The sequence below is a fragment of the Grampus griseus genome (assembly GCF_964374135.1).
Source record: "Grampus griseus genome assembly, chromosome: X".
In the NCBI taxonomy this organism is placed as follows: domain Eukaryota; kingdom Metazoa; phylum Chordata; class Mammalia; order Artiodactyla; family Delphinidae; genus Grampus; species Grampus griseus.
In genome coordinates this window covers 16,357,471-16,381,853 of record NC_138999.1, presented here as the reverse complement: position 1 = coordinate 16,381,853, position 24,383 = coordinate 16,357,471, and the positions used below count along the sequence as shown (strand labels likewise).

General features: G+C 44.4%; 1 protein-coding gene across 7 annotated transcripts in view; it reads left to right on the top strand.

Moving 5' to 3' along the window:
- The window catches only part of SH3KBP1 (SH3 domain containing kinase binding protein 1), a gene marked incomplete at its 5' end in the record, with an annotated part of 295,684 nt that overhangs the window by 183,548 nt on the left and 87,753 nt on the right, over positions 1-24,383 (top strand). For all 7 annotated transcript variants that reach the window (XM_082681426.1, XM_082681425.1, XM_082681427.1 and 4 more), the window contains 2 exons: positions 6,460-6,535; positions 20,888-20,982. In XM_082681426.1, the coding sequence (XP_082537552.1) occupies positions 6,460-6,535; positions 20,888-20,982 (171 nt within the window). The remainder of the gene's footprint in view (positions 1-6,459; positions 6,536-20,887; positions 20,983-24,383) is intronic.

Genomic DNA, 24,383 nt, shown 5'->3' with positions numbered 1-24,383 from the left:
ACAGTGACAAACAGTGGGGCTCCAAGAGGAGTCTGGTTTGTCAAGGAGGACAGCTCCCTTCATTTACATGTTGTGATGTGGTAGGATGCTCATGGTAGGGCAAAGCGTGAGGGGATGGTGCCCCCAAATTCCTGGCTCCACTCAACAAACACTTCCTAACCCTTCACTTTGTGGAGATAAGAGAATAATTAACATCTAGGTCCCTCCCTCAAGGAGTGCACTGTTTCTGAAGAGAAAGGAGGAGAAAAGCCGTTAAACTTCTAAGTGGAATACAGCTAACAAATACTTCTAAAGCAGCTGTGAATCTGACAAGGTCTTTAACTCTGGTTGGGCAAGGAGGTTTAATGTAACTTGAATTATCACTAACATTTCAAGACAACCAGGGAAATAAACATTATATGAATAACTGTAAGTCTTAAGCCCAACTTAATAATCAGAAGACAGCTTTTTGCATTTTAGCTTTTCTTATAGCCAAGTTTGGAGGAGACTTACTTATATGAAGCCTGCCCCTTTGGAGACGTCAGAATTAACACAGTGGTATGTGAGGTATTGCAGAGGTAATACCTCTGTCCGTAGAATGGAGCTCCAAATATATTTTTTCTTTCACTGGACCATGCATTTGATTTTTAGAATTTGGAGTTGTATTTTACTCTGACATATCTTCTGTCGATAGCAAGTCGTTTAGGCTGGGCCAACCAAAGGCGGGTGAATTGACAATTGCTAATGTAAATTTCCCAGCGAGTAGAAAAGCCTTCCATTAGAAGTGCGCAGGCACTCCATTGTACGGACACTCTTTTGTACTAGTTCTCTTCTGGCTCAGACAGGAGCTGGCTACATAAGGGGCTTCTGCCCTGCTCGTACCGCTCCCTGCTGAGCACCAAGCAGACTTCTCCTAATACCATCAGTCATAGATGTTCATGAAAGGAGCATGTAAGGATAAATATAAAAAGTTGACAGTGAGTTTTAATAGCAGTTTGTATAGCTCTCTGATTTGTGGTGGAAAAGGAAAGCTGAAAGGTTGTGGATATGGTCATATACAGTTACTGTTTTGTTTCTCTTCTCATCGCTCTCTCCCGTAGCCCGTATCTCTCTGTTTCCTGTATATTGACTGGGATTTGGGATAACCATGCTGAATGGCTGGGCACCCCTCAAAACACCACTCTGGGGCTTCCCTGGTGGTGCAGTGGTTGAGAGTCCGCCTGCTGATGCAGGGGACACGGGTTCATACCCTGGTCCGGGAGGATCCCACATGCCGCGGAGCGGCTGGGCCCGTGAGCCATGGCCGCTGAGCCTGCGCGTACAGAGCTTGTGCTCCGCAACGGGAGAGGCCGCAACAGTGAGAGGCCCGCGTACCGCAAAAAAAAAAAAAAACACCACTCTGGAGAACCCAGCAAATTGCTGTTTCAGTGTGTGCAGTGATGTTCAGCGTCCTCTTGCCTTTCCATCTGCTTCGCTGTCTCACATCGAACGGGTATTTAACAAAGCTGTACTGAACAGAAAAGGAAGGTACTGTCAGATACCAAATGTAGTCAAAGTCGTGCCTCGTGCCTTCAAAGAGCCGTCCTTTATCTTGTATTTTACCAGCTTTTTGAAAAGTCATGTCTTGTGTTTGGCTTTGTGTAAGCACTCGAGTGATGTTTCCGTATAGCTTCTCAGAAGATCACCCTCTTCTAGAATAGGCATCAGAAAGCCTGGTCTACCAACAGGGGGGCTTCACCAACTGCTAGGATGCAAGGAGCTCTCTCACTCCTCCCCCTACGCAGCGAACCTGGTTGCCTTTGTGATTTCAGAGTTTTCTGTAGTATTATTGGAGAAGAGACTTTCAGAGATAGGACGTAAACTTTGTTCTCCTTAGCATTGTCCTATGACTGGAAACTTTTTTACACTCAAAGGAGCTTGCATCTGAATTAGAATAAAGTCAGAGGAGTGATTTTGCACTTGGTTTGAGCAGGATCCTGGTCTCACACTCCAGCAGTTGCGAAGAGAAACAGATATATTAGTCATTAGGGAACTGGATTCCACTGGAGTCCAATCCAGTGATTGTCTTTCCTACAAGCATTAGTTTCCTCATTTTGGCACAGAAAAGAAAAGAAATTACTAGCTCTACTAACTGAAATCATATGTGTGTTATCTGTCCTGAGGCTGTGTTATCAGATCTTACAGAGCTAGGAGTATATATGATGCCCCTACTGTACACAAAACCCCCCAAAACTTTACTTAGTACTTTTGTCAAGAGAGCTAACAGCAGAGGGACTTCTGGTATTACATATTCAAAGGGAAGAACTTTTTGAATTATTAATTTTTAAAAATCAGGTTTTAAATGGAGATTAGGGTGTGACAGGAGAGACAAAAATTGACACCAACTTGGTGATTACTGTGTGTTGAAGTGGGTTGATAGTAATAGTCTGTAGAGCTTTCAGCTCCATAGATTTCATACATACATTTCATACATTTCAGGTCCATATGTACATGCACTCCCAGATCAAGCAGCAGCCTCTGAGTTGGGGGGCAATCAGAGCAGAGTATCGCGGATGTGGGTCCTAGGAAGTCTTTAGCCACAGCATGGAGTAGAAGAGGACATGTTGGGCTGAGCTATGGAGCAGAGCCCAAGAGTCCCTCCATCGAAGGCATGTGGTAAAATGGGCCTGTTTGCAGATCTCTTAGGAGCTGAAAGAGCTGTGTCCTGAGCAGGATCAACACAGCCCCTAAGTGTGTGGCTCGTGCTTGTCCTGGATAACACCTTCTTTGTGACACCCAGGAAGGCAGGAACTCTGAGCTCTGCCAAGGAAGCCACAAGTGGAGATCCCGAATGCTCTTCCATAGCCTCTGCAAGCCTAGCATCCTTCTTTACTGCCTGCAAGATGGATGAGAGATGCATGGATGTGATTCCCCAATTTGTCCGTCCACGCAGGCCTGCACTGTGGCTGACCTTCAGCTATGTGGGACCTGTGTGTGTACTGGAACTTGGCATTGCTCTCATGATGAATGCCCTTTAAAAGCTGGGGTTTCTGTTCACATTTAGCCCAATGGATCAAACATGTTTTCAGAGGTACAGGAAGCTGGAAGCCTGGTGAGAACGCAGTAATTCACTACCTTTGTCTTTGTTCTTATATTTAGAGGAAGGGCAAGGGATAGAGCTTCTCAAATGGGGTGTTTGGAAAGGGGTGGGGTGTTTGGGGTGGATGCAGTGAGCAAGGAGCACTACAGGCTGTTAGTGAGCAGGAGAAAGTGTTGCTAACTGTCCTTTAGTGTGTGAGAGTCTTCTCCAGTGAAGAAATGTCCCGCCCCAAATGCCAGTAAAGGGGAGCGCCACAGAGGAGCCGCAGGGCTTGGCTGTCCCTGAAGGTCGACCCCGTCATGGGGATCTGCCCACTTGGCCTTCACGGTAGTCTGAGCCCAGAGAGGCTAGATACAGTCTTCCACTTTTGGTTGAAAGCGGTCTTACCATCCATTCATCCATCTGTCCATCCATCCATCCATGCGTTCATCCTTTCAGTACTCCTTTGGTGAAGGGTCTCATGGCCACCTCTGCCCCCCTCCTCCCTCAGTGATATTGTCACGTTGTCTGCTCTACTAAACTTCATTGCCTCTCTGAACCGACTCATTCAGTAGCAATGACAAGTTCTTATGCCAGTGAGAATAGAGAAGGGGGGAGGCATTTAGTGGAAGGAGGTAGAGAAGAGAGGAAGAAGAGTGAAAAAGATGTTTTATAATTTGTCCAGGTATGAGAATAGGCGCCCGAGTTGTTAATCCCAGAAAAGGGATTTGGTTAATGCTAATGGAATCCCTCTTACATCTAGGTTGGTGGTTCTCAAACTTGAACGTACACCAGAATCCCCTGGAGGGTGTGTTCAGACAGAAGCTGCTGGGCACCATCCCCAGACTTTCCGATTGAGAAAGGCTGGGGCGGGGCCTGGGAATTTGACTTCCTAACAAAGTTCCCAGGTGAGGCTAGTGCCGCAGGTCTGGGAACCATACTTCTCCAGGTCTGGGAACCATACTTCTCTAGGTCTGGGTCCTAGAGAAGAGAGAGACACCTGAACAGCTCTCATCTCTGGGACACCTGGAAGACCAGGCTGAGAAGGGAGGAACTGGCCTTACTCTAGACCTTCCTCAAGGCCCATGAGGAAGAAGGAAGGAGTTAAGGTCTAGCATCCCCAGAAGAAGAGTGCAATATCAGCTTGACCCCCACCCCCCGATGCTGGGATCCACGCAGAGACCAGTGCGCTGTGTTTTCTCAAATAGCAAGAAAAAAAATAATAGAGTAAGCTTTGCTTTCTTATGTCTTTCTGCTCAGAAGTAAGTATATTTAGTTGGTGGCCTTTCTTGATGTCTGTTAGCTTGGACGCACTGGTAAACCAGGACATCAGAGATGGAGGGCAACACTTCCTTTTGTTACCAAGTAAGGGGGTGTCGTAACAATATACAACCTGTGAAAGTTTCTCTAAAGGAAGGCATCTGGCTTAAGGCCCAAACCATCGGATGTCTGATTTCTTTTTCAGGAATGGAAGCAAAGTCAGGATTGGACATAGTTCTTACCGCTGTATTTTCCTCTCTCTACTGTCAGCAATAACTAAAGGATGAATCACTTTTGTTTTCTTCTTCCTAATGTGTTAACAGCAGCGATGGTTTATTCTGGTCCACAAAAGGGGAAAACAAAGAGAGTGATGGAGATGCTGTTGGAAGTGTGAGCAGGAATGCGAATGACACTGAGTGCATCTGTTTTTACTGTCAATTCCTGATTTTTCAAGATGATTCTAAGAACAGTTTTTCATCAAATGTGACCTTATGGCCAAATAACAACAAGCTTTTTTCCTCCTTGATGTTTCCTCGGAATCACAGTGTTATTAGCTTGAGTATTTAGTGGCGGTTAAGGAACGGCATAGTATCTTGGGTTTCATTTTTTATCCAATATAGAAAGCCCTGCAGCACTAAATAAAAATGTCACCGTGGAAAATGTAAAGGCTTTCTGTCACAAATGTTTTTAAAAATTCACTAAGGGCTGAGGATTAGATTTATCTTACACTCTTTCTGTGATTTATTCATATTTAATGTTAGTTTCAACATTTGAAGCATGAAGAACTTCTTCAAATTAAAAACTGTGGTGAATCAGTCGTATTTGAAGAAAAATTCCACCGTGCCAGTATGTCAATTATGCAGTTCATTCCCCTTCATGTGTTCAAGGAGGAGATATGTTTGGTTTTCCCAGTGGCCGAAATTCTCACTGGGGAAACTCCTCATTGTTGGGGAGATTCACGCAGCTGCTTGGTTCTGAGAGCTGTTTCCCTGGTATCAGTCGACGTTTTCCTCGGACGTTAATCACCATCACACAAACATGATGTCCAAGGACAGGAGGGGGGACAGACCTCACCTTTGGAACCATCATTTTGCTGCTCGTCTCGTTTTTCATTTTTGTTGCTTTGAGCCGCTGAGTTGCCTGTGTTTGGGGGAATATCTTTAGTTAGAGACAATATCCAGTCTTTTCTGTGATGGTTCATAAATAATGGATGATAATAGAATTAGTTCTGAATGAAAGGAAGAAAATGAACTCAAAACAGACCCTTTTTTTGTTTTTAACTACTAAATAGCTGCCTCGGGTCTGCAGCATTGGCCTTTTTCAAAGCCCTGGAGGGTTGAAAGGCTGGTGGGAAGGAAGGGAGCTGCTGGCCCTGCTTGTTCCACCTTTGGAGCTAGTTGGCTTTTAGATGGCTAGAAGGAAACATGACTAGGCACAGTTGCCCTGGACACTCTGACTTCTGCCTGTCCTTCAACCTGCCCATCATCTGTCTGTCATGGCCTTCTATCCTTCCATCCCTTCCTTCTTTCTGTCTTTTTGTGCCTTCCCTCTTCCTGCCCTTCCTTCCAAGCTGCAGACACTTTGAACACCTCCTCTGGGCCATAGATTGAGTCAGCTTCTCATAAACTGAGGGGAAATGTCCCTGTTTTCTCTGCTGAAAGTAATCAGCCTTCTAATAAGAACCAAGGAAGAGGGCTTCCCTGGTGGCGCAGTGGTTGAGAGTCCGCCTGCCGATGCAGGGGACATGGGTTCTTGCCGCGGTCCGGGAAGATCCCACATGCCACGGAGCTGCTGGGCCTGTAAGCCATGGCCGCTGAGCCTGCGCGTCCAGAGCCTGTGCTCCGCGACGGGAGAGGCCACTGCGGTGAGAGGCCCACGTACTGCAAAAAAAAAAAAAAAGAACCAAGGAAGAATGGGAATAAGAGATATGGAGTGCCTACAAGGATAAAGCCTTTTTAACTTGGTTTTCCCACCTATCTGTCACTGAGGTCCAGGCCTAATGGAAGAATGGCAGCCAATACAGAGAGCAATACCAAAACTTAAGTATGAGGCTTTTAGGACCAGTTGTGAGCATTTCGTCATCATGATCTTGATCTTTTTTATTCCTTTGCTTGATGGAGAGAATCATATTGATGAGTAAAGATCATCTTTTTTCCCCTCAGACTATTGGCAAGAAGTTACCTCCGACTGCAGCAACTCCAGACTCGTCAAAAACAGAAATGGACAGCAGGACAAAGGGTGAGTTTCCTTGTGTATCTGTTTTATGTTTGAAAGCAGTGAAGGATTTTATAATCATTGAAACGCTTTTGAAAAATCCTTACATAATCTTAATGGCTTTTTTAAAGCACATGGGGAAAAAGTGCACACAAATGTGTTTCATTAGGCTCTACCAGTAGGATGGGCACAAGTTCCTCGATGGAACAAGATGCTTTTTTAAAAAAATAAATTTATTTGTTTATTTATTTATTTGTGGCTGCGTTGCTGCGCGTGGGCTTTCTTTAGTTGCAGCGAGCGGGGGCTACTCTTCATTGCGGTGCGCGGGCTTCTCATTGCAGTGGCTTCTCTTGTTGTGGAGCACGGGCTCTATGTGCACAGGCTTCAGTAGTTGTGGCTCACGGGCTCTAGAGCGCAGGCTCAGTAGTTGTGGCGCATGGGCTTCGTTGCTCCATGGCATGTGGGATTTTCCCAGTCCAGGGCTCGAACCCGTGTCTCCTACATTGGCAGGTGGGTTCTTAACCACTGCACCACCAAGGAGGTCCAGGATGCTTTCTTGCCATTTGTTTCTCACCCACATTGCAGAGCCAGGGCTTATCTGTGTATACCCAGAGCAGTTTGCATAGTTCACGAGGCAGGAAGATTCTAGACGATGGCAACTCAAGCAGTTTAGGGATTCATAGGCCTTCAAATCAAAGAGGCTTTATCTTTTAGCCTAACCACTCAACAGACACTCCCAAATGATGACTTTCCTGCTACTCTCCTCAGCACATCTCTACTTGAATTCCTATAGTTACAAATGTCTTTCTTCTGTTGAGCCGGATATGCTCTTCCTGTAATTTTTACCCATGGGTTCTAGTCTCTGGGTCTATATTGATATTAGCCCATTGTTCTCCTAATAGTCCTTTAAGTATTTGAGGACAGTTGTCTCCCCCAAAGCTTCCCACAGGTCAGTATTCCCCATTCGAGAGTGGCCAGATAATACAGAATGCCCACTTACATTTGAATTTCAGATAAACAATGAATAATTTTTTTTTGTTTTTAGTATGTCCCATACAATATTGGCTGTTTATCTGAAATTCAGATGTAACGGGGCATCCTGTGTTTGTATTTGCTAAGTCTGGCAACTCTCCAATTCCTTTAGTCATTCTTCCAATAATTGGAACGTTCTGAACATGCTCTAGTCATAAATAAGTGCTTCAGTTCCTTCTAGGGGTTTTAACCTTTGTTTTCCAGCTTCAGATTTCCTTGTGAGGATAATGTGGACAGACTACTAATCTAGTTTGGAAAGCCAAAGGTTGAGAGAAGATACATTGTACATATGTAATTATGACTCATATAAGAGCAAGCATAGATTTATTCTTTTTGTTGCAGAAAAATATACCAGGAACTCCTTTTGCAGTGCAAAACAGGTAGTTTTGAGAGCAAATAAGGGATACTGCCTTAGGCATTAAAAAATGAATTTATGGGACTTGCCAAGCCCAAAATGGTGGTTTAGATAAATACGTTCATGGATGTTATAGATGCAGCCGCTAGAGCTCTGTCTTAATGTTTCAGGTTCGGATGAGGTTTGCATGCCTTCAGTCTGTTAATGGTACAGTCAGACTGTGGCTAACGGGGGGAAGCGCACTAGTCTAAGGCTCTGATCCAGCAGTTCTCAAACTCGAGTGTGTCCCAGAATCACCTGGGGAGCTGGGCCTCACCTCCAGAATTTCGGAGTCAGCAGGTCTGGGGTGGGGCCTGAAATTTTGCTTTGCTAACAAATTCCCAGGTGCTTTGGTGCTCCTGGTTGAGGGCCCACCCTTCAGGAAGGGTTCTGAGCTTCTAGATGTTCCCAAAGCCAAACTGGCCCCGCTGTTATTCACGCGGGTTGTAGGTTTTGCATGCTTAAACCTACCTTTAGACAGTAAAACCTTCAAGATTCTTGAAGCGGCCTGAAATTTTTTTTTCAAGAATTCACAGTTAAACCACTTCTGATAACATTTCCTGTTGTTGGACAGTAGCCTATCCTTCCTTCCATTGAACTACTCATTTTGTAGTTCTGGCTGTTGACAGGTTTATAAATGATCCAGGTTATTAGGCAAGTTTGCTGGGATGGGTGGAGTGGGGGGTGGGCGGGAGAAGGGAAAGACACATCAAACCTCCAAGGTAACTGGAATGGAGTCCCTGGGACAGGCTGTCCTCGTGACATGTGACAACCAGTGGCCTTCACCAACCTCACTCTTGTTTGCGGAAATAATAATCTGAGAAACAGAGAAATTTTTTTAATGGAAAAGAGTTTCAAGAGAAGTGAAAGAGAAATTCCCTATAGGTTGTTCCTCTCTCTGCAGAGTAAATAGTACCTTGGGTGACCGGTGAGTTGCTTTTGGGGGAGACTAAGCAGGGGGTACCTGAGTGTCACTTGTAAGGTTGTGGCACAAAACAGGACAGTCTGCAGGGCATGCTTAGGTGACTAATCAATCCTCTGGCCTCAAGAACTGACCTTAGGATAAGCGCACATCCGTGATATATTTTTTTAACCCTCTGTAATGTCTGCAGGCAGGAGACTCAAGTCTTTTTTGGCAGGATTAGGTGGTGTGGATGGAAGGTGTTTTAGAGCAGAGCTGGCCAGTAGAAATACTATGTGAACCACATACAAGATTTTACACTTTCTGGTAGGCAGAAAAGAAACAGGTTTAAAAAAAAAAAAAGGAAACAGGTGAACTTAATTTAAATATATTTTATTTAACTCAGTATATCGAAAATATTATCCCTTCAACATGTAACCCATATAAAATTATTAAATGAGATATTTTCGTTCTCTTTTCATATGAGTCTTCACAACGCAGCGTGTATTTTCCACATATGCCACATCTCAACTTGGCCTCGCCACATTTTGAGTGCCCAATAGCCCCATGTGCCTAGGGGGCCACCATATTGGACAGCATAGTTTGAAAGTAATTCTGGGATCTAAGATGGGCTTCCTGGGCCTGGATTTTAACACAGTTCATCATGCTCAGCTCCCTTGAGCATGTGGGAGGATCCTGAGTCTAGCCCAAGCCTTTTTCACTCCTACAAGTATCTATTAACTGCGTCCATCTCTAGATGCATCACAGAGTGGGGATGAGTTGTTAATAAAGAGAGGTTTTACAGGGCTGGGTGGTGTGTTTTGGCTAAGAGTTAGGAAGCACAGATTCCAGGACTAGCTCTCTTATTAGCTAGCTGTGTGACCTCGGGCAAATAATTTTATTTCTCTGGCCTTGTGCTCTTCGTGGTCTGCCTTGTCTGTGAAGTCAGAGGGTTGTACTAGAGTGAAGCCCTCAGGTTTCTCCCAGCATCTTCACTCTCTGATTTAATTCCGAAAGCTTTACAATTCAGAGTGAAAGCTTTCTGCATTCAAAGAATTGAACAGCCGATGGGAGAGACAAAAGGAAGATGCGAACGACTGAGTTAGGAATATGAGAAGATGTCATTTGGCAAAGATGCCATGGATATAAATATGTGTGTAAGCGGGTGGTAGGTCGGGAAGAATTATCACTGTCAGTGAAGACTTGAGAGATATTTATTGACAGATGTGTTTTCGTGGACCCAGAGTAAGAATTGCTGCAGTTTAATCTCACGCCTCACACACTCTCTGGCTTTCACTGTAAAGAGCAAATTCTGGGATAATGGTTCTCCCACGATTTCCACGAGGCACCCTAGTTCACTAGAAAGCCCCTTCCATTTGGAACCTTTCACTGCTTCTGGATTTTGATGCAACACCCAAGTTCAGGTGGAAGGACAGAGAGTGCTGACCCACTTTTAGAAATGACTCGGAGCTTGGGAACAACACAGCCTCCTTCCTTCTGGATGGAAGTCACACCCGTAACGGAACTTGCCCAGAGGTACAGGGGAGAGAAGCCCCTTCCCACATAGCTGTCTCCTTAGTGCGCTCAAATACAAGCTCACGTCACGAGTAAGTTATGATGATTCAAAAAATGTTCATGTGGATTGATAGCTTCTGAGGGAAAGTGAAACTCAGCTGATCAGGATTTATTTAAACAACTAACATCATCTCCCCTCCCCCAATGAAGCTTTTATGATACTGAAATTCATCGGAAATGTGGGCTGAGGAGCAGATTGCCGTAATTTTCATAACAAGAGGAAAACTGTTTAAATATTCATAAATGAAGTGCTCTGAGGTATTTCCAGCTCCCCACATCTGGAGTTCCCCTCTTTCTTACTACAGTTGATGCAGATGATTTGTGGCCTCGGTGGGATAGAGAAATAGCCCAGAGAAATGATTATTTAGCATCTTCTTGAACAAACAGTTCAGTCTTAGAGATTCAGAGGACCAGTTGAGCAGGTGGGTTGGGGAAAAAATAGTCCTTGACAGAATGTGTACAAAGGCAGGTCAGGCTTCTGAATAAATGATGGCTGGGGGGGCAAAGGCTAAACTTTCTCTGTTTAACCTCCCCTCACATTATCACCAGACACTTGTACCACCTTTCTGATCACTTTGTCCCTTGACTTGCTTCTTAGGAGCTGTCCCCTGTGATGGTGACACATAGTGCCTTGTGGCTATCATTGATCCCTCGTGGAGGGGGCTGTGTCTTCTACCTGACATCCCCACCATCCAGTCCGGAAAAGTGCCATGGACTCAGTGGGCACTGGCAACAGTGGTGGTTGGGCAGATGGAGAATTAGAAATGGTTTCAATTTACCAGGCTGTCTATCTAACGGAGTCTTGTAAAAGCAGTGTAGAAGCCACGGGTCTCCTTTCCCAAGTTCACAGTCACCGGGAAGAAAAGAACACATTTGTTGACCCTCGAGCTTATTCCGGATTTCTGGAGGGTCGCCAGTGGTTGCTCTGTGGGGCTTGACAGACCCTTGTTCTTTGTAGCCACTGTCCCAGGCCAGTCAGCCCAAGAGCGCCAGGGACAAACTAGGCTAGTCTGACAAAGTCAAGTTTATGGGCTCATTGCAACGAGGAGACTGCCCAGGAGGACCTGTGGAGCATCGCACCAAACAAAAGAAAACTGAGCAGTTACAGATTTGGAGGAGAAATGGAAGTGAGTGAAATGTAAACGAAGCAGCAGTGTTTTGATAGGCCCCAAGCAAAACAGGGCTGTGTGAGTCGGGCCACATCAGGCCTCTCTGTGAGCTGGACCACCACCAAGTTAAGATAGACGTGCAGGGCTGTGTCCAGAACCCCTTACATGAGGCCCTGCACTTGTGTGGGGATTCAAGGCTTCTCTGTGTCACAGTGACTTGTTTCTTTCAGCCAAGGGTGAAACATTTCATTCTTACTAATACAGTATAAAAAAGCAAAGTTTCTGATAGTCTGTGGTCTTAGAGGACAGACTTTCTCAGAGAGTAAGAAAGCAGTCGTCGCTCAGAGAAGGGTTGTTAGGACCCTTTCCAGCTGTAGTGTGTGTGCTTGGGAGAAATGCTATTTCCGGTTCATTTTGCAGCTGGCTCTATCTGCGTTTGTATCCGCATTTGCAGATTTTTACTTTCTCAGTCTGAGCTCATTTTTGCTTTGTCACCACATGTTTGAATAGGAGAAAAAAGGGTCAACTCCCTTATGTTGGGATTTTTATCAGCCTTACCTAGGAACTCTTTTAATCTATTTTGCCAGGATAGGTGTTTTTTGCTCACTTATCTTCTCCAAAGCTCACTCACCCTCAGACCTGGGAATTTGGGCACATCCAATATGAAACATGTTTCCTACCCAGCCCTTTAGCGCCTCCCGCACCTGTTATGTACTAAAGCCCTCAGGCTCGGTGTCTCAGGTCCCCACTGTCCCTAGGATGCACCTTTCATCGAGTGCCCCCAGCACAGACCTTGCTGTCTGGATTCAGAGTGAGGGGTCCTTCTGCGAGGGTGCCCAGCCTACCCATGCTGCAGATGACCTGGATTTCAAATACAGCCCGCTTGCAGGAAAAAAGTGAGCTCCCTTTCTGCTATCCTGGTGGATTTCCTTCCTTCCAAAGACTCAGCGCTTCTCCCCATCTGAGCAGGAGAAGGTGCCATTGAGACGAGCCATGATCTACTCCATACTAGAGAACAGGAAAGCTTCCCTTGCTTCTCAGATTTTGATTTCTTCAAAAAAAGATTGTTTTCTCTTTTTAAAGTGAGAGAATAGAAAGTGGCATAACTCGTAGCTGTGAAGTAATTTGAAAGTCATATTCCCAGCAACATCCAAGACCAGAGGGGTCACAGTCAGCTTTCTTGTGGAGGAAGGCGTTTTGTGAAGACCGGAGTTGACAATGTAGTGACGAATGCATTGTGTTTTGTTTCCCTGTCTGAGTTTAGGTAGAGACCAGGCTTTCTCCACATTGGCCCTGTTAACATTTGGACCAGATCATTCTTTGTTGGGGTGCTGTCCTGTGTCCATTGTAGGATGTTTAGCAGCTCCCTGGCCTCTACCCACTAGATGTCAATTATACTTATTACTGCCTCCCCCCTGGTTGTGACAACCATAAATGTCTCCAGGCATTGCCAGTGTCTCCTGGGAAGCCAAGTCACAGCAGCTGCGAACCACTGGTGTAGACTGTCGTACGCCCCAGGAGGGCACTCCTGTATCTCTGCTGCCGGGCGCACACTGGACACTTAGTTAATATTTATTGAACAAATGTATTCATCTCACCCCTCCCCACGAGCCCTGGATCCTCAGACTGACGCAGAACTGCATTTCTCACTTAAATCTCTCATACAGCACAGACAGCCTCGGCACTGCCGCCACGCTGGCCCACCCTCCAGGTCCCCACGGTTGTTTTGTTCCTTCCTGGCATTGACATTCTGCTAATACCCATGGCTAGATCAGTGTGGTCCCCAGACCAGCAGCGTCAGCATCCCCTGGGGACTTGTTAGAGATGCAAATCCCCAGGCCCTGCTCCAGCCCTATGGAATCGGAAACCCTGGGGTTTCTGTTTGTACACGTCCTCCACCTGATGCCAATGCCCACTCAAGCATGAGGACCACTAACCTAGACTCGTGTTTCTTAAGCATCCCTGCTGGTGAGAATCACCCGGGGTTGGGGGACGTGGTGCTGGTTGAGCTGCTGGATTCCTGGTCCCACCTCAGAATCCCTAGGGAAGGGATCTGGGAAGACATAGAAGAAACAGGTGCCCTACATCATTCTTGTCATCGGGAATGGTTGAGAAACACCCCTCCTCTTCCTCCTCTGGTCAAAGTCCTAGAACATTGTCCAGGCAGGGGCCAGTGCCGTTTTGCTCTTCCCAGAAGGGACCCTGAGTCTCTCCTTTGGGAAGTAGTTTCCCCATTTCGGAATCTCTGAGGCTTTAAGGCAAACACATCACTCTCATTCTCTCCTCACTGCTGCCTTGTCCAGAGCTCTGTGTATACATGCCTTATTTCCTCTCCTTGATTATAAGCTCCCTGGGAACCAGATAACTAGTCTTATTTAACTTATTCTCTTTTCCCCAGAACATGATAGATGTCAACACCCTTACTGCAATTCCAAAATACAAAAAGCTCCCGAAAACCAAAAGGTTTTATCACTCCTTGGGTGAGAAAACTTGTCCTGGACTAATGCGCATTTAGGTATAGTCTTTATTTATCCCACTCGGGGTGACGAATCATCCATTTGCTGCAAAATTTTAATGTATTTGATGGTTGGGTGCAGCCCCAGACTCCAGCTGGGGATGTTACATATTATATGGCATGTGCAATGTATTTCCTTTCTAAAATCTGAAAAATTCTGTCCCCAGGGCTTCTGGATAAGGGCTTATGAACCAGTAGTGTCTCTGATAATATTTGTCAGTTTCATGAAAGAATTTTCAGATTTTGATGTTGGTGAAAGTAGACACCACTGAGCTTGATGTGTTTGTTCTGGTGTCCCAAAGGAAAAGAAAATTGTCAATTCCAGGCATGACCTGGTACTTTCCATCCCTGCTGAAAGCTCTGGAAGGCTTCCTACCAGACTTTGTGACACATGGGGTTTTGATCTTCATGTCCTAAATTGAGCCCAGAGAATTGTTCTAAATTTAATGTTATTTTCTTGGTGTGTGTTTATATGTTCTCTTTGCTGATATGTTTATTCTGTTTCTTCTGCTTTTTTTTTTTTTTAAGGTGAGGGTATTTGCTTAAGTTTGTTTGTTTGTTGTATGAGTAGATTATAGAGCCAGCTGAAGGGTGTCTTCGGATGTGGTCATGTGATTTCAATTCTGTGAACAATCTGTTTTTAATCTCATGTAAATTTCTAGAACTTTAGAGATTGACATAATGGGTTTTTTGTTTTTTTGTGTTTTTTTTTGGAGGTGGTGTGAATTATGACTGGACTTCTTGGTGTATCTTAAAATTTGAATGCCAGTCATCATTTAGTAAGGGTCTCTTGATTGGGAACTGGGCAAGAGATTCAGGGTTCTGAATCTGATTTTGTACACCACATTTTCTCTGCACCTTTGAACGTGTCTATGTTTTTGTTTTCCTTTTTCTGGAAAGACAAGAGTCACTGCTTTTTTATCAGATTCTTAAGGAACTCTAAGACAAAAAAGCTTAAGAACTGACTTAAGGTTTCAGTCTTACGCTAATTTATTAGTATTTTTAAATCTTTCTAAAGAAAAAATAGAGGCAAAATCATCTTAATTACTGGATAAATTGTGCCTTTATTTCTTTATGTGTCTGTGTGTATTCATTCCTGTTTGATCTTGGACTAATTAAATCCATCTAATTGATGAATAGATGGAAAATGACTGCCTCCAAAAATTAGCTTCAGTCCTTTCCTCTCTACCTCTGTCTGCTATTCATTTAAAATTTATAATCTTCGCACGTTCAAAAAGGATTTGGAATTATACTCTTCTTTCAAGACATATCAAATGCCTCCTCTTTTGTGATCTCTCTCCTGCATGCAGTCTTGCCTTTCTCTGAAACACCATGACAATATTCAGTCATAGTGAGTTGATGCTTATTCGTGTACTTGTCTTTTCTTACTGTTGTTCTTCTCCCCTTGCCTTTCTCCAGGCATTAGGTTGTCACTTCCGTGCGAGGGTGGGAGGGCGTGGTTGGACTGACCTGTATATCACAGGCCCAGGAACTGACAATATCTTTTTCATGGTGGTGACTCAATAAATATTTGAATTAAAATGGGGAACATCTTCGTTCCATATACTATAAAGTTAAAATCGTATTTTCAGAGTTCATAAAGTTTTTTGCATTTGAATTTTTTTGAGTATCTTAAAACCATTGGAACATACAAACCAACATAATGTTCTTATTTTCCAATACTGCTGAATTAGGGCCCGAATGCCTCAGAAGTAAAAACAAATTCTTGTTTTCAAATGTACCTTAATAACTTAACATGTGAGGCGAAGGGTTGCCATATTTGGTCAGGAGTGTTCTGAGTTACGGTGCTCATGACTAGAGCTCTGAACTGTCAGAGCCGGCGAGGACGAAGGTATAGCCCAGTGTGCTCCTTGACGCCTCCAGCGTTTCACTGGGATGTTTCTGGGGACCTGGGTGGGAGATGGACCAGCCCCACTCTCTGATTTAACCAGACAGCTCTGTTTTTAGTTGTTTTATACTGGAGCTCTGGAATAAGTTTAAATTTGCTGAAAGTGTCCTGCTAAAGTTAACCAAACTCTCCTCTTGGCGCTCCTTGGCCGGCCTCACTTTTACACGTGAGGACATGAGGTCCAGAGCTACGGTGTGATTGCCTCAGGTTGTGTGCTTGGGAAAGATCGGGGGGACCAAACCCAGTCTTGACTCTCCTGACTTCTAGCCCAGAATCTTCTCTTCCTACTTTGCTCTCCCACAGATTTTCCTCTACTTTTTAGGTGTTGCTAGAGGATGATCAAGAAACATTGAGTGGGAGCTATGTCAGGTTCTGGGGAAACAAAGAGGGGCGAGGTATGGCATAGGAACCTGCTTTGCAGAGAGAGGTAGTTGATGGTAGCCACTGGCACCTTTATCTCCTCCTTTTATCTAAAATTGGTAGTTTTGTGTCTAAGGCCTCACATATAAAACAGCAGAGCTACATGGTGGAAGTGTTCTAACACTGGGTTATGGTGATGGCCACACAACTATATAAATGTATTAAAACTCTTCAAACTGTACAACTAAAATATGTGAATTTTATAGTATATAAATCATACATCATTAAAGCTGTTTTTTTAAAAAGACAGAGGGACACCTACCCTCCTTTAGCTTATAGGAAAACTGTGGGCATAAAACAAAATGGCCCTGTGAAACATTTTAAAGGCATGTTAGTACTTTCTTGTAAATGTTTTCTATGTCGGTTACAAGTCAATTCCATAGTCATTTACGAACCTCCTACTAGGAGGCCAGGTCTTAAGGTAGCAAGGGAAGAGTTGGGGGAAAAGGGAATGACAAAGATACATGGCAAGAAGATTTGGTGGGGGAGGCAGATTATAGTGAAGTGTTTCAGAGGAGGTTACTGGAAGTGTCCTCTTTCTTCTACTGAGTCCCTTCATGTTAGGGAACCTTCATGTGAGGGACGGCTTTGAGTGATAAATACCTACCTGACCACAAAGTAATGGTAAGCAATAGAGTTATATTAAGTCAGATAACAGGAGATCCAGAGACAGGTGCCCTGAAGTTGGTTAATTCAACAGACATCTCAACAATGTCAGGGCTTAGGGTCACCTCCTCTTTGATTTTTTTTGGCTTTCCTTTCATGGGTGAAATGTGGCTGCAACAGCACCAAACTGTGTACTATCTTCCAACAAGGATGAAACAGTGTTAAAAGCAAAAAGGCAGGGGCAACTATTTTCCTCATGTATCTTTTTTTTTTTTCTGGGAACAAAATCTAACTGCCCCCCCAGCACATTTCCTCTCACGTCTCATTGGCTGGAAGTGGATCACATGCTCACGCCTCAACCAATCACCAACAAAGGGGAGAGAAATTAATATTATTTGCCCAAGAAGACGTAAATTTGCCATTTCTCCAAAGAAGACATACAGATGGCCAACAGGCACGTGAAAAGATGCTCAATATCACTAATTATTAGAGAAATGCAAATCAAAACTACAATGAGGTATCACCTCACACCAGTCAGAATGGCCATCATTAAAAAGCCTACAAATAACAAATGCTGGAGAGGGTGTGCAGAAAAGGGAACCCTCCTACACTGTTGGTGGGAATGTAAATTGGTACAGCCACTATGGAGAACAGTATGGGGGTTCCTTAAAACACTAAAAATAGAGTTACCGTATGATCCTGCAATCTCACTCTTGGGCATATATCGAAGAAAACTCTTAATTCGAAAAGATACGTGTGCCCCAATGTTCATAGCAGCACTATTTACAATAGCCAAGACATGGAAGCAACCTAAATGTCCATCGACAGAGGAATGGATAAAGAAGATGTGGCACATACATACAAGGGAATATTACTCAGCCATTAAAGAAATGAAATAATGCCATTTGCAGCAACATGGATGGACCTAGAGATTGTCATATTAAGTGAAGTAAGTGAGACAAAGACAAATATCATATGATATCACTTATATGTGGAATCTAAAAAAATGGTACAAATGAACTTATTTACAAAACAGAAATAGACTCACAGACATAGAAAACAAACTTATGGTTCTGAAAGGGGATGGTGGGGGTGGGGGAGATAAATTGGGAGTTTGGGATTAACATATACACCCTACTACATATAACATAGATAACCAACAAGGGCCTACTGTATAGCACAGGGAACTATGTTCAATATCTTGTAATAACCTATATGGGAAAAGAATCTGAAAAAGAATGTGTGTGTGTGTGTGTGTGTGTGTGTGTGTGTGTGTGTACCTGAATCACTTTGCTGTCTACCTGAAACTACCACAACATTGTAAATTAACTATACTTCAGTTTTTTAAATGATTATAAAAATTATTATTTGCCTAGATGTACTTGACTCATCCCTAGGGCTGTGGGAGTGTTCCCTATTCCTGAGTATAATGGCTGAGCAAATTAGGATTCTATGAACTGGGAGGGGAATGGGGAATGGTGGCCGGGAAGTTAACCAACAATGTCTACCACACTTAATTGACTTTTTTTTTAAACATCTTTATTGGAGTATAATTTTGCTTTACAATGGTGTGTTAGTTTCTGCTTCATAACAAAGTGAATCAGTTATACATATACATATGTCCCCATATCTCTTCCCTCTTGCATCTCCCTCCCTCCCACCCTCCCTATCCCACCCCTCTAGGTGGTCACAAAGCACCGAGCTGATCTCCCTGTGCTGTGCGGCTGCTTCCCACTAGCTATCGGTTTTACATTTGGTAGTGTATATATGTCCATGCCACTCTCTGACTTCGTCCCAGCTTACCCTTCCCCCTCCCCGTGTCCTCAAGTCCATTCTCTATGTAACTGACTTTTTTTGATGGAAAGGAATAAAAACATGACTTGTTCCTCTTCTTTGTTGGCCATGGATGTCTTATCTTCTGTGTAAAACGTTTCCATGATTTTGATCCAACAAATTATTCTTAAAGCCAGGACTCTGCAGGGCAGTTCTTCAATAATACTGTATTTATTTCAGTGTTGCTGTAAGTTTTGAGGTTGGGTAGTCATATTTCACTAGCACAGTCAGTAGGAAAATTGGTAAGGAGCTGTCATTATCCAATTTAAAGATGCTTAACTTCTTCCCTCCCTTTAGAACATTTGGGCCAATTCAGAGTTTGGGAGGTTTGCTGTAACGAATTTAAGAGGGATGGAACTATGTGGGCTTAGGAATATATGGGCGGATTGGTATTGATGGGATTTAGAACTAGTGCCTCTTAGCATGAGTTAAGGAGCAAAAGGCATCAGCTTCCCAGAGTACCTAAGACAGAAGGTTTCCAGCACTAGGATAGGGGGTGTAACTGATATCTTCAAGCCATTGGACAGAAAGCAAAAGCATCTGTAAACAAAGTAAGTCCCTCTCTTTCCCTCTCCCCTTTCGTCTCTCCTCCCCTCCCTATTCTCTGTCATATCCCAACGCTAGACTACAGTGTGTCTGTTTTATAGACTTTTTATTGCATTGATTTTATATATCACTCTCTTTGATTGATGTGACATTAACCATAATAAAAAGAATCCCACATTTTAGTGATAAAAATTATTCTAGGAACACTGTAATTGATACTTATGTATATAGCTCTAGGCTGTAATCTGTCTGCAGGAACGGCCTAATCGTTGGGCAATATTTAACGCCATTCAAAGCCATTAGGGTTGTTGACTTTGATGCAGACTAATAAATACCTGTCCAGGTAGATACTAATTCTCTTGAATTTTTCTTTCCACCTTCTGTCCTGTGTCATTAAACCTGTTCTCTAAGTCTTAGTTTCCCAAATACCTTACAAATGTTTTCAGTGTCTTCTAAACAGGTGGCTTTTGTGTACATAGAGAAGGTTTTAATATCAGGTAGCCTTTCAAAAGCATATAATTCAGGGCATATTTGAATGGATTTTGAGTGGCCTTAGTGTTTTTCTCTCTTTGGTGAAAGCTGGTGCGTTTCCTTGCTGATGAACAGTCGTAGGTTCCTGAGTAGGCAGGTTCCCACAGAGAGACCATGGGACATATTTGAAAAGTTCGCCCCCCTGACACGCGTGCGAAGAGCATTTGGTCAGTATTTGTTGGCCATTTGTGGTTGACACATGTTCACGTACAATTCCATTGACATCTGTCTCTTAAGATGGACCGTGATGGAGCCTTTCTCATTGTTTTGAGTGCCGTGTCAGCTTTGTAACATACAGATACCCTGTTTCTGATTCAGTGATGTGTGGAAGAAGACAGGGCAAAACTTAAGCTTTTTGCTCTTTGTAGATTATGTCTACTTATGCATTCACCTGAAGAATATATAAAATGGTATGTAAATGCCACGGAGCGGCTGGGCCCATGAGCCACAACTACGGAGCCTGCACGTCTGGAGCCTGTGCTCCGCAACAAGAGAGGCCGCGATAGTGAGAGGCCCGTGCACTGCAATGAAGAGTGGCCCCCACTTGCCACAACTAGAGAAAGCCCTCACACAGAAACGAAGACCCAACACAGCCAAAAATAAATATAAAAATAAATAAATTAATTTTTTTAAAAAAGACCTAAAGAAGAAATACATGGCAAATATCTTTTAAAAAAATGGTATGTAAAATAAAGAGTATTCAAAAATGCACATTTATTTTCTGAGACCAAGGAAACCTATTTTGCTGTTCTGCCTGAGAGAAGCAAAGCAGTCATTTGCTTTCATGATGTCATGTGATTTTTGAGGGAAAAATGAGAATAAATATGCATGAACCAAAAATGAGCAGTCTTGGGTAGTTTTCCGAGGGTGACCCTTCTTTCTTTACGCAGTAGTTGTGTTCTTTCTGTTAAGCGTGCTTTTCTCTGAAGTTAATGTAACATATCCTCCTGGGCCAGCTCATTAGATAAAGCATTTTAAGGGTTGTGTTTTCTTTTCTTCTTACAGCCAAGGATTACTGCAAAGTAATATTTCCATATGAGGCACAGAACGACGATGAATTGACAATCAAAGAAGGAGATATAGTCACTCTCATCAATAAGGTAAACAAAGGTTCCCTCCTGCCTCCTAAACTATGAACCGCTTTGAGGTGTTGACTGGATAGTACGCGCTTATATTTTAACCCTTGAAGCAGTTAATTTTCATGATCCTGCATTCCCAAGGAAGAATCTTACATCTTTCCTCTCAATCAGGCTAAGGCAAATGTAGCCAGGTGAATGAATGAACTTGAAACTCCAGTAGATTCCGTTTGCCTTGGAGCCAGCTGCAGATTTGCATGGCCCTGTCCCAGAAGGGCTAACCCGGAAGGCGGAAGGCGGCCTGCTTGGTCAGAGAGCCCGCCCTCCACAGCAGCCCTGGCTGCAAAGCTCTGTGCCATGAGGTATCCAAGGAGGCGCTTCCAAAAGGCGAGGTCGTACATCACAGGCAGAAAAGGCTTAAAGAATGTTTACTGTACAGATCAAAGACAGGTAGCATGCCTGAGAGAAACTTGCCCGTCTTGCTGGGGCTGAGAAGCTCGGATGATTTTATTATCACTACAGGCAGTGATTTTAGGCTACATCTGTATGAAGTGATGCAGCTTAACAGGGCCTGGACCATGTACTGTGTATGCTTGCATGCAATGGTACTCACCAAGTGGGTGGTTGAAAGATCCATGGTTTAAGTAATTCCTGGAATATATGGCCTTTTCTCTGAAGTATAGGGTTTTTGTGATGGTTGACTACGACAAAAAGCTGAGCAGTCTTTAGGATGTATAAGGTGCTTTTAGTCTTGTATCCAGGTAAATGGCAAGCAATGTGGAATTCCCTTAGCACGGGCGTGACTGGAGGATCACGTGGCTGCCTGTGTTCATGCGGGGCTGGACAGCATTGACAGGGTGGAGGGTGCAGGGAAAGGGGAAAGAGAACAGGGGCTTAGGGTGGGAAGCAGGCCCTGGGTCCTGTTGTCTCTGGCCGTTACTGAGAGGCAAGGGACCATGGTGTTGCCCATCCCCCATTCCCCGGCCCCGAGTGTGTCCATAAGTGATTGGTAGGATTTCCCTTTATGACCTTATAATCAAGGACAGTTACCTTTAAGAAATGGCTATGGAGGTTGTGTGTTTTCAGAGCCTGAGCCATAGATGCCAGGGAATGCGTGACCCCAGAGGTTAAGGAGATTGCCAAAGGTCAGATTATTTTAGGGAGAAAGCTTGGCGCTCTCACCCTCTCCATCGAAAGTGGTGTGCTGGACAATGCTAGGGTGACTTTCTGGACTAGTACACTATTCCCTGCTTTGCTGATGGCCCCAGAACTCATCCATCTTTTCACCTGTAAGATATTCTCCCATGAACTTATTTCAGTTCATCTCTGTAGGTGTTGAATGTGGCCGGAGGAAATCAGAGGAGGGGAAACGCTGCCCTTCTCGTGCTTTTCAGCTGAGGATGCAAAGCGGTTCTTTCTTTGCCACCCTTCCCCTTGTCCTGTGGGCGGGCCTCCTCCGGGATGCTTTCCTAGGCACGGTGCATTTCCTATTTTAAATCAGACCCTTAGCCAAATACATGAAATGGCTGTGAAGCATGATAAAAATACTCTGATAACTGGCACAGAGACTTGGTTCTACTACCACAGGGGAAGGGGTAGAGCACTTTTCCCCGTGATGATATAGTGACCAGAGGATTAAACAGCTGCCGCTCTTTATAATGGGGGGGGCTCATTTTCCTGTTTTTGTTTGGGGGAGCACCCTCTTTTCAGTTGAAAACCGGATGTACAATAACATTTCCTAAGGTTTGGGGGAAAGAAAAGCCCACCACGGATGGTCTCTTGTCTGAACACATGTATTTCTACCTTAACATCTTATATTCCAGTCCTTGTCATTTGATTATATACGATGAGAACACGTTCATTCTGATGATGTCATTCCTCCCTGCCAGGCTGACATCCAGTCCAATAAAAGGAATTGAAGTTTCTTGAAGAGCTTATTTAGTCAGAGAGGGACTCTCTCCCGGTCCTATCTACACAGTAGGGAGAAAGGAACGGGGCGGAGGTGGAAGGCTGCTTTCAGGAGTGTCCTGAGGGTTGCATCTGATTTCCCCAGTTCCACAGCTGAATGTGTTTAGAAGCAGTCTGGACCTGTGAAGCAGCTTACAGATATCACAATTACACTTGCAAAGCGAGCACTTGGCACCCTCCCTGTCCCCTTGGTCCCTTGTCCTGGCTCGCACACTAATTGTGCTGCTCAGGCCAGAGCGCCCGGGTGGCTCATCTTGGCACTTGCTCCTCCTGGTCTCACCCTGCCCCCACCCCCAAGCCCAGCAGCGCCAGCCCCCGAGGATCCTGCCTTCCTGCCTCCCTGCCACTTCTGTCCCTGGCAGAGCCAGGCCCTGGTCTGCACCTCCAGGGCCTCATCCCTCCTCCTTTCTCCAGCACCTTCCACAGAGCATGCTCCACAGGAGAGCCCTGGGCTGACCAATGGAGGGATGCTTTCCCCAGCTCCAGTTTCCACCTGCTGCATCCCTATCGCCCTAGCCCCTGCCTTTTATCATCCCATAACAGCCTCTGCTCGTGTAACCTCTCTGTTCCAGCGAAGGACTTTGGTAACTTTCTCTCCTTCATTGTAAGATTGGGCTAGATATCCGGCCACGTGGTCTGGCCACAGACCCTAAAGCCGACCTCACAGGGCAGCCGTGAGGATGTACTAAGATGCTGTGTATAAGTGCCTCTCTCAGGGAGGGGTCCATCACTGGTACCTGTAATCCTAGGAATTGTCAGTTCATCTCCGCTCTTTCTCTGACCTCAGAAATGGGAATGCAGGGGCTCTTGTGGCTGGGCCCAGTCTATAGCTGGGGCTGGAATGCTGTGATATCAAGTAGGTAACAGTGGTAAAAAATATATATACCTAAAATAGGTAAGAATTTGCAGTGGGTAAGAATTCACAATGGGTGAGATTTCAGCAAGAATTTGGAAAGAAAACATGCCATAAATATTTTGCCTGCTGAGGGTGGGAAGGATGGAATCTGAGTCTGTCAAACCCTGCTTTATAGAAAAGTCTTACTCTTGCTCTGAGTTTAGGTATCGCCCAGAAGTTCATTTAGATGACTGTGTGCTTTTCCTATTGCAGAGTGAATAGTTTCGCCACAATTTGTTTAATATGCACTTTGATATGCCTCTTTATTGTATTATGAGTTGAGATGAAATAGCTCTTCTCTAAATTTGATGGCTTTTGCTGTAGACGTTCTTGATTTACCCCCAAATTCTGGTGGTGGTTTCATTTTATAATCATTTAAGGTGGTTTCCCTTTGCCCTGCTTCTATGAGCTGTGGCAGGAGTCATAGGGCAGACGTTGCCCTCATTGTTAGCCCTAGATTGTCACTTCATATAGCTTTCTAGAAAATGAGTCATACACCTTTAGTGGGTGCCTATACGCCCTCCTCGGTTCCTGAAATAATGCACAAAGGCCCGAACTATTT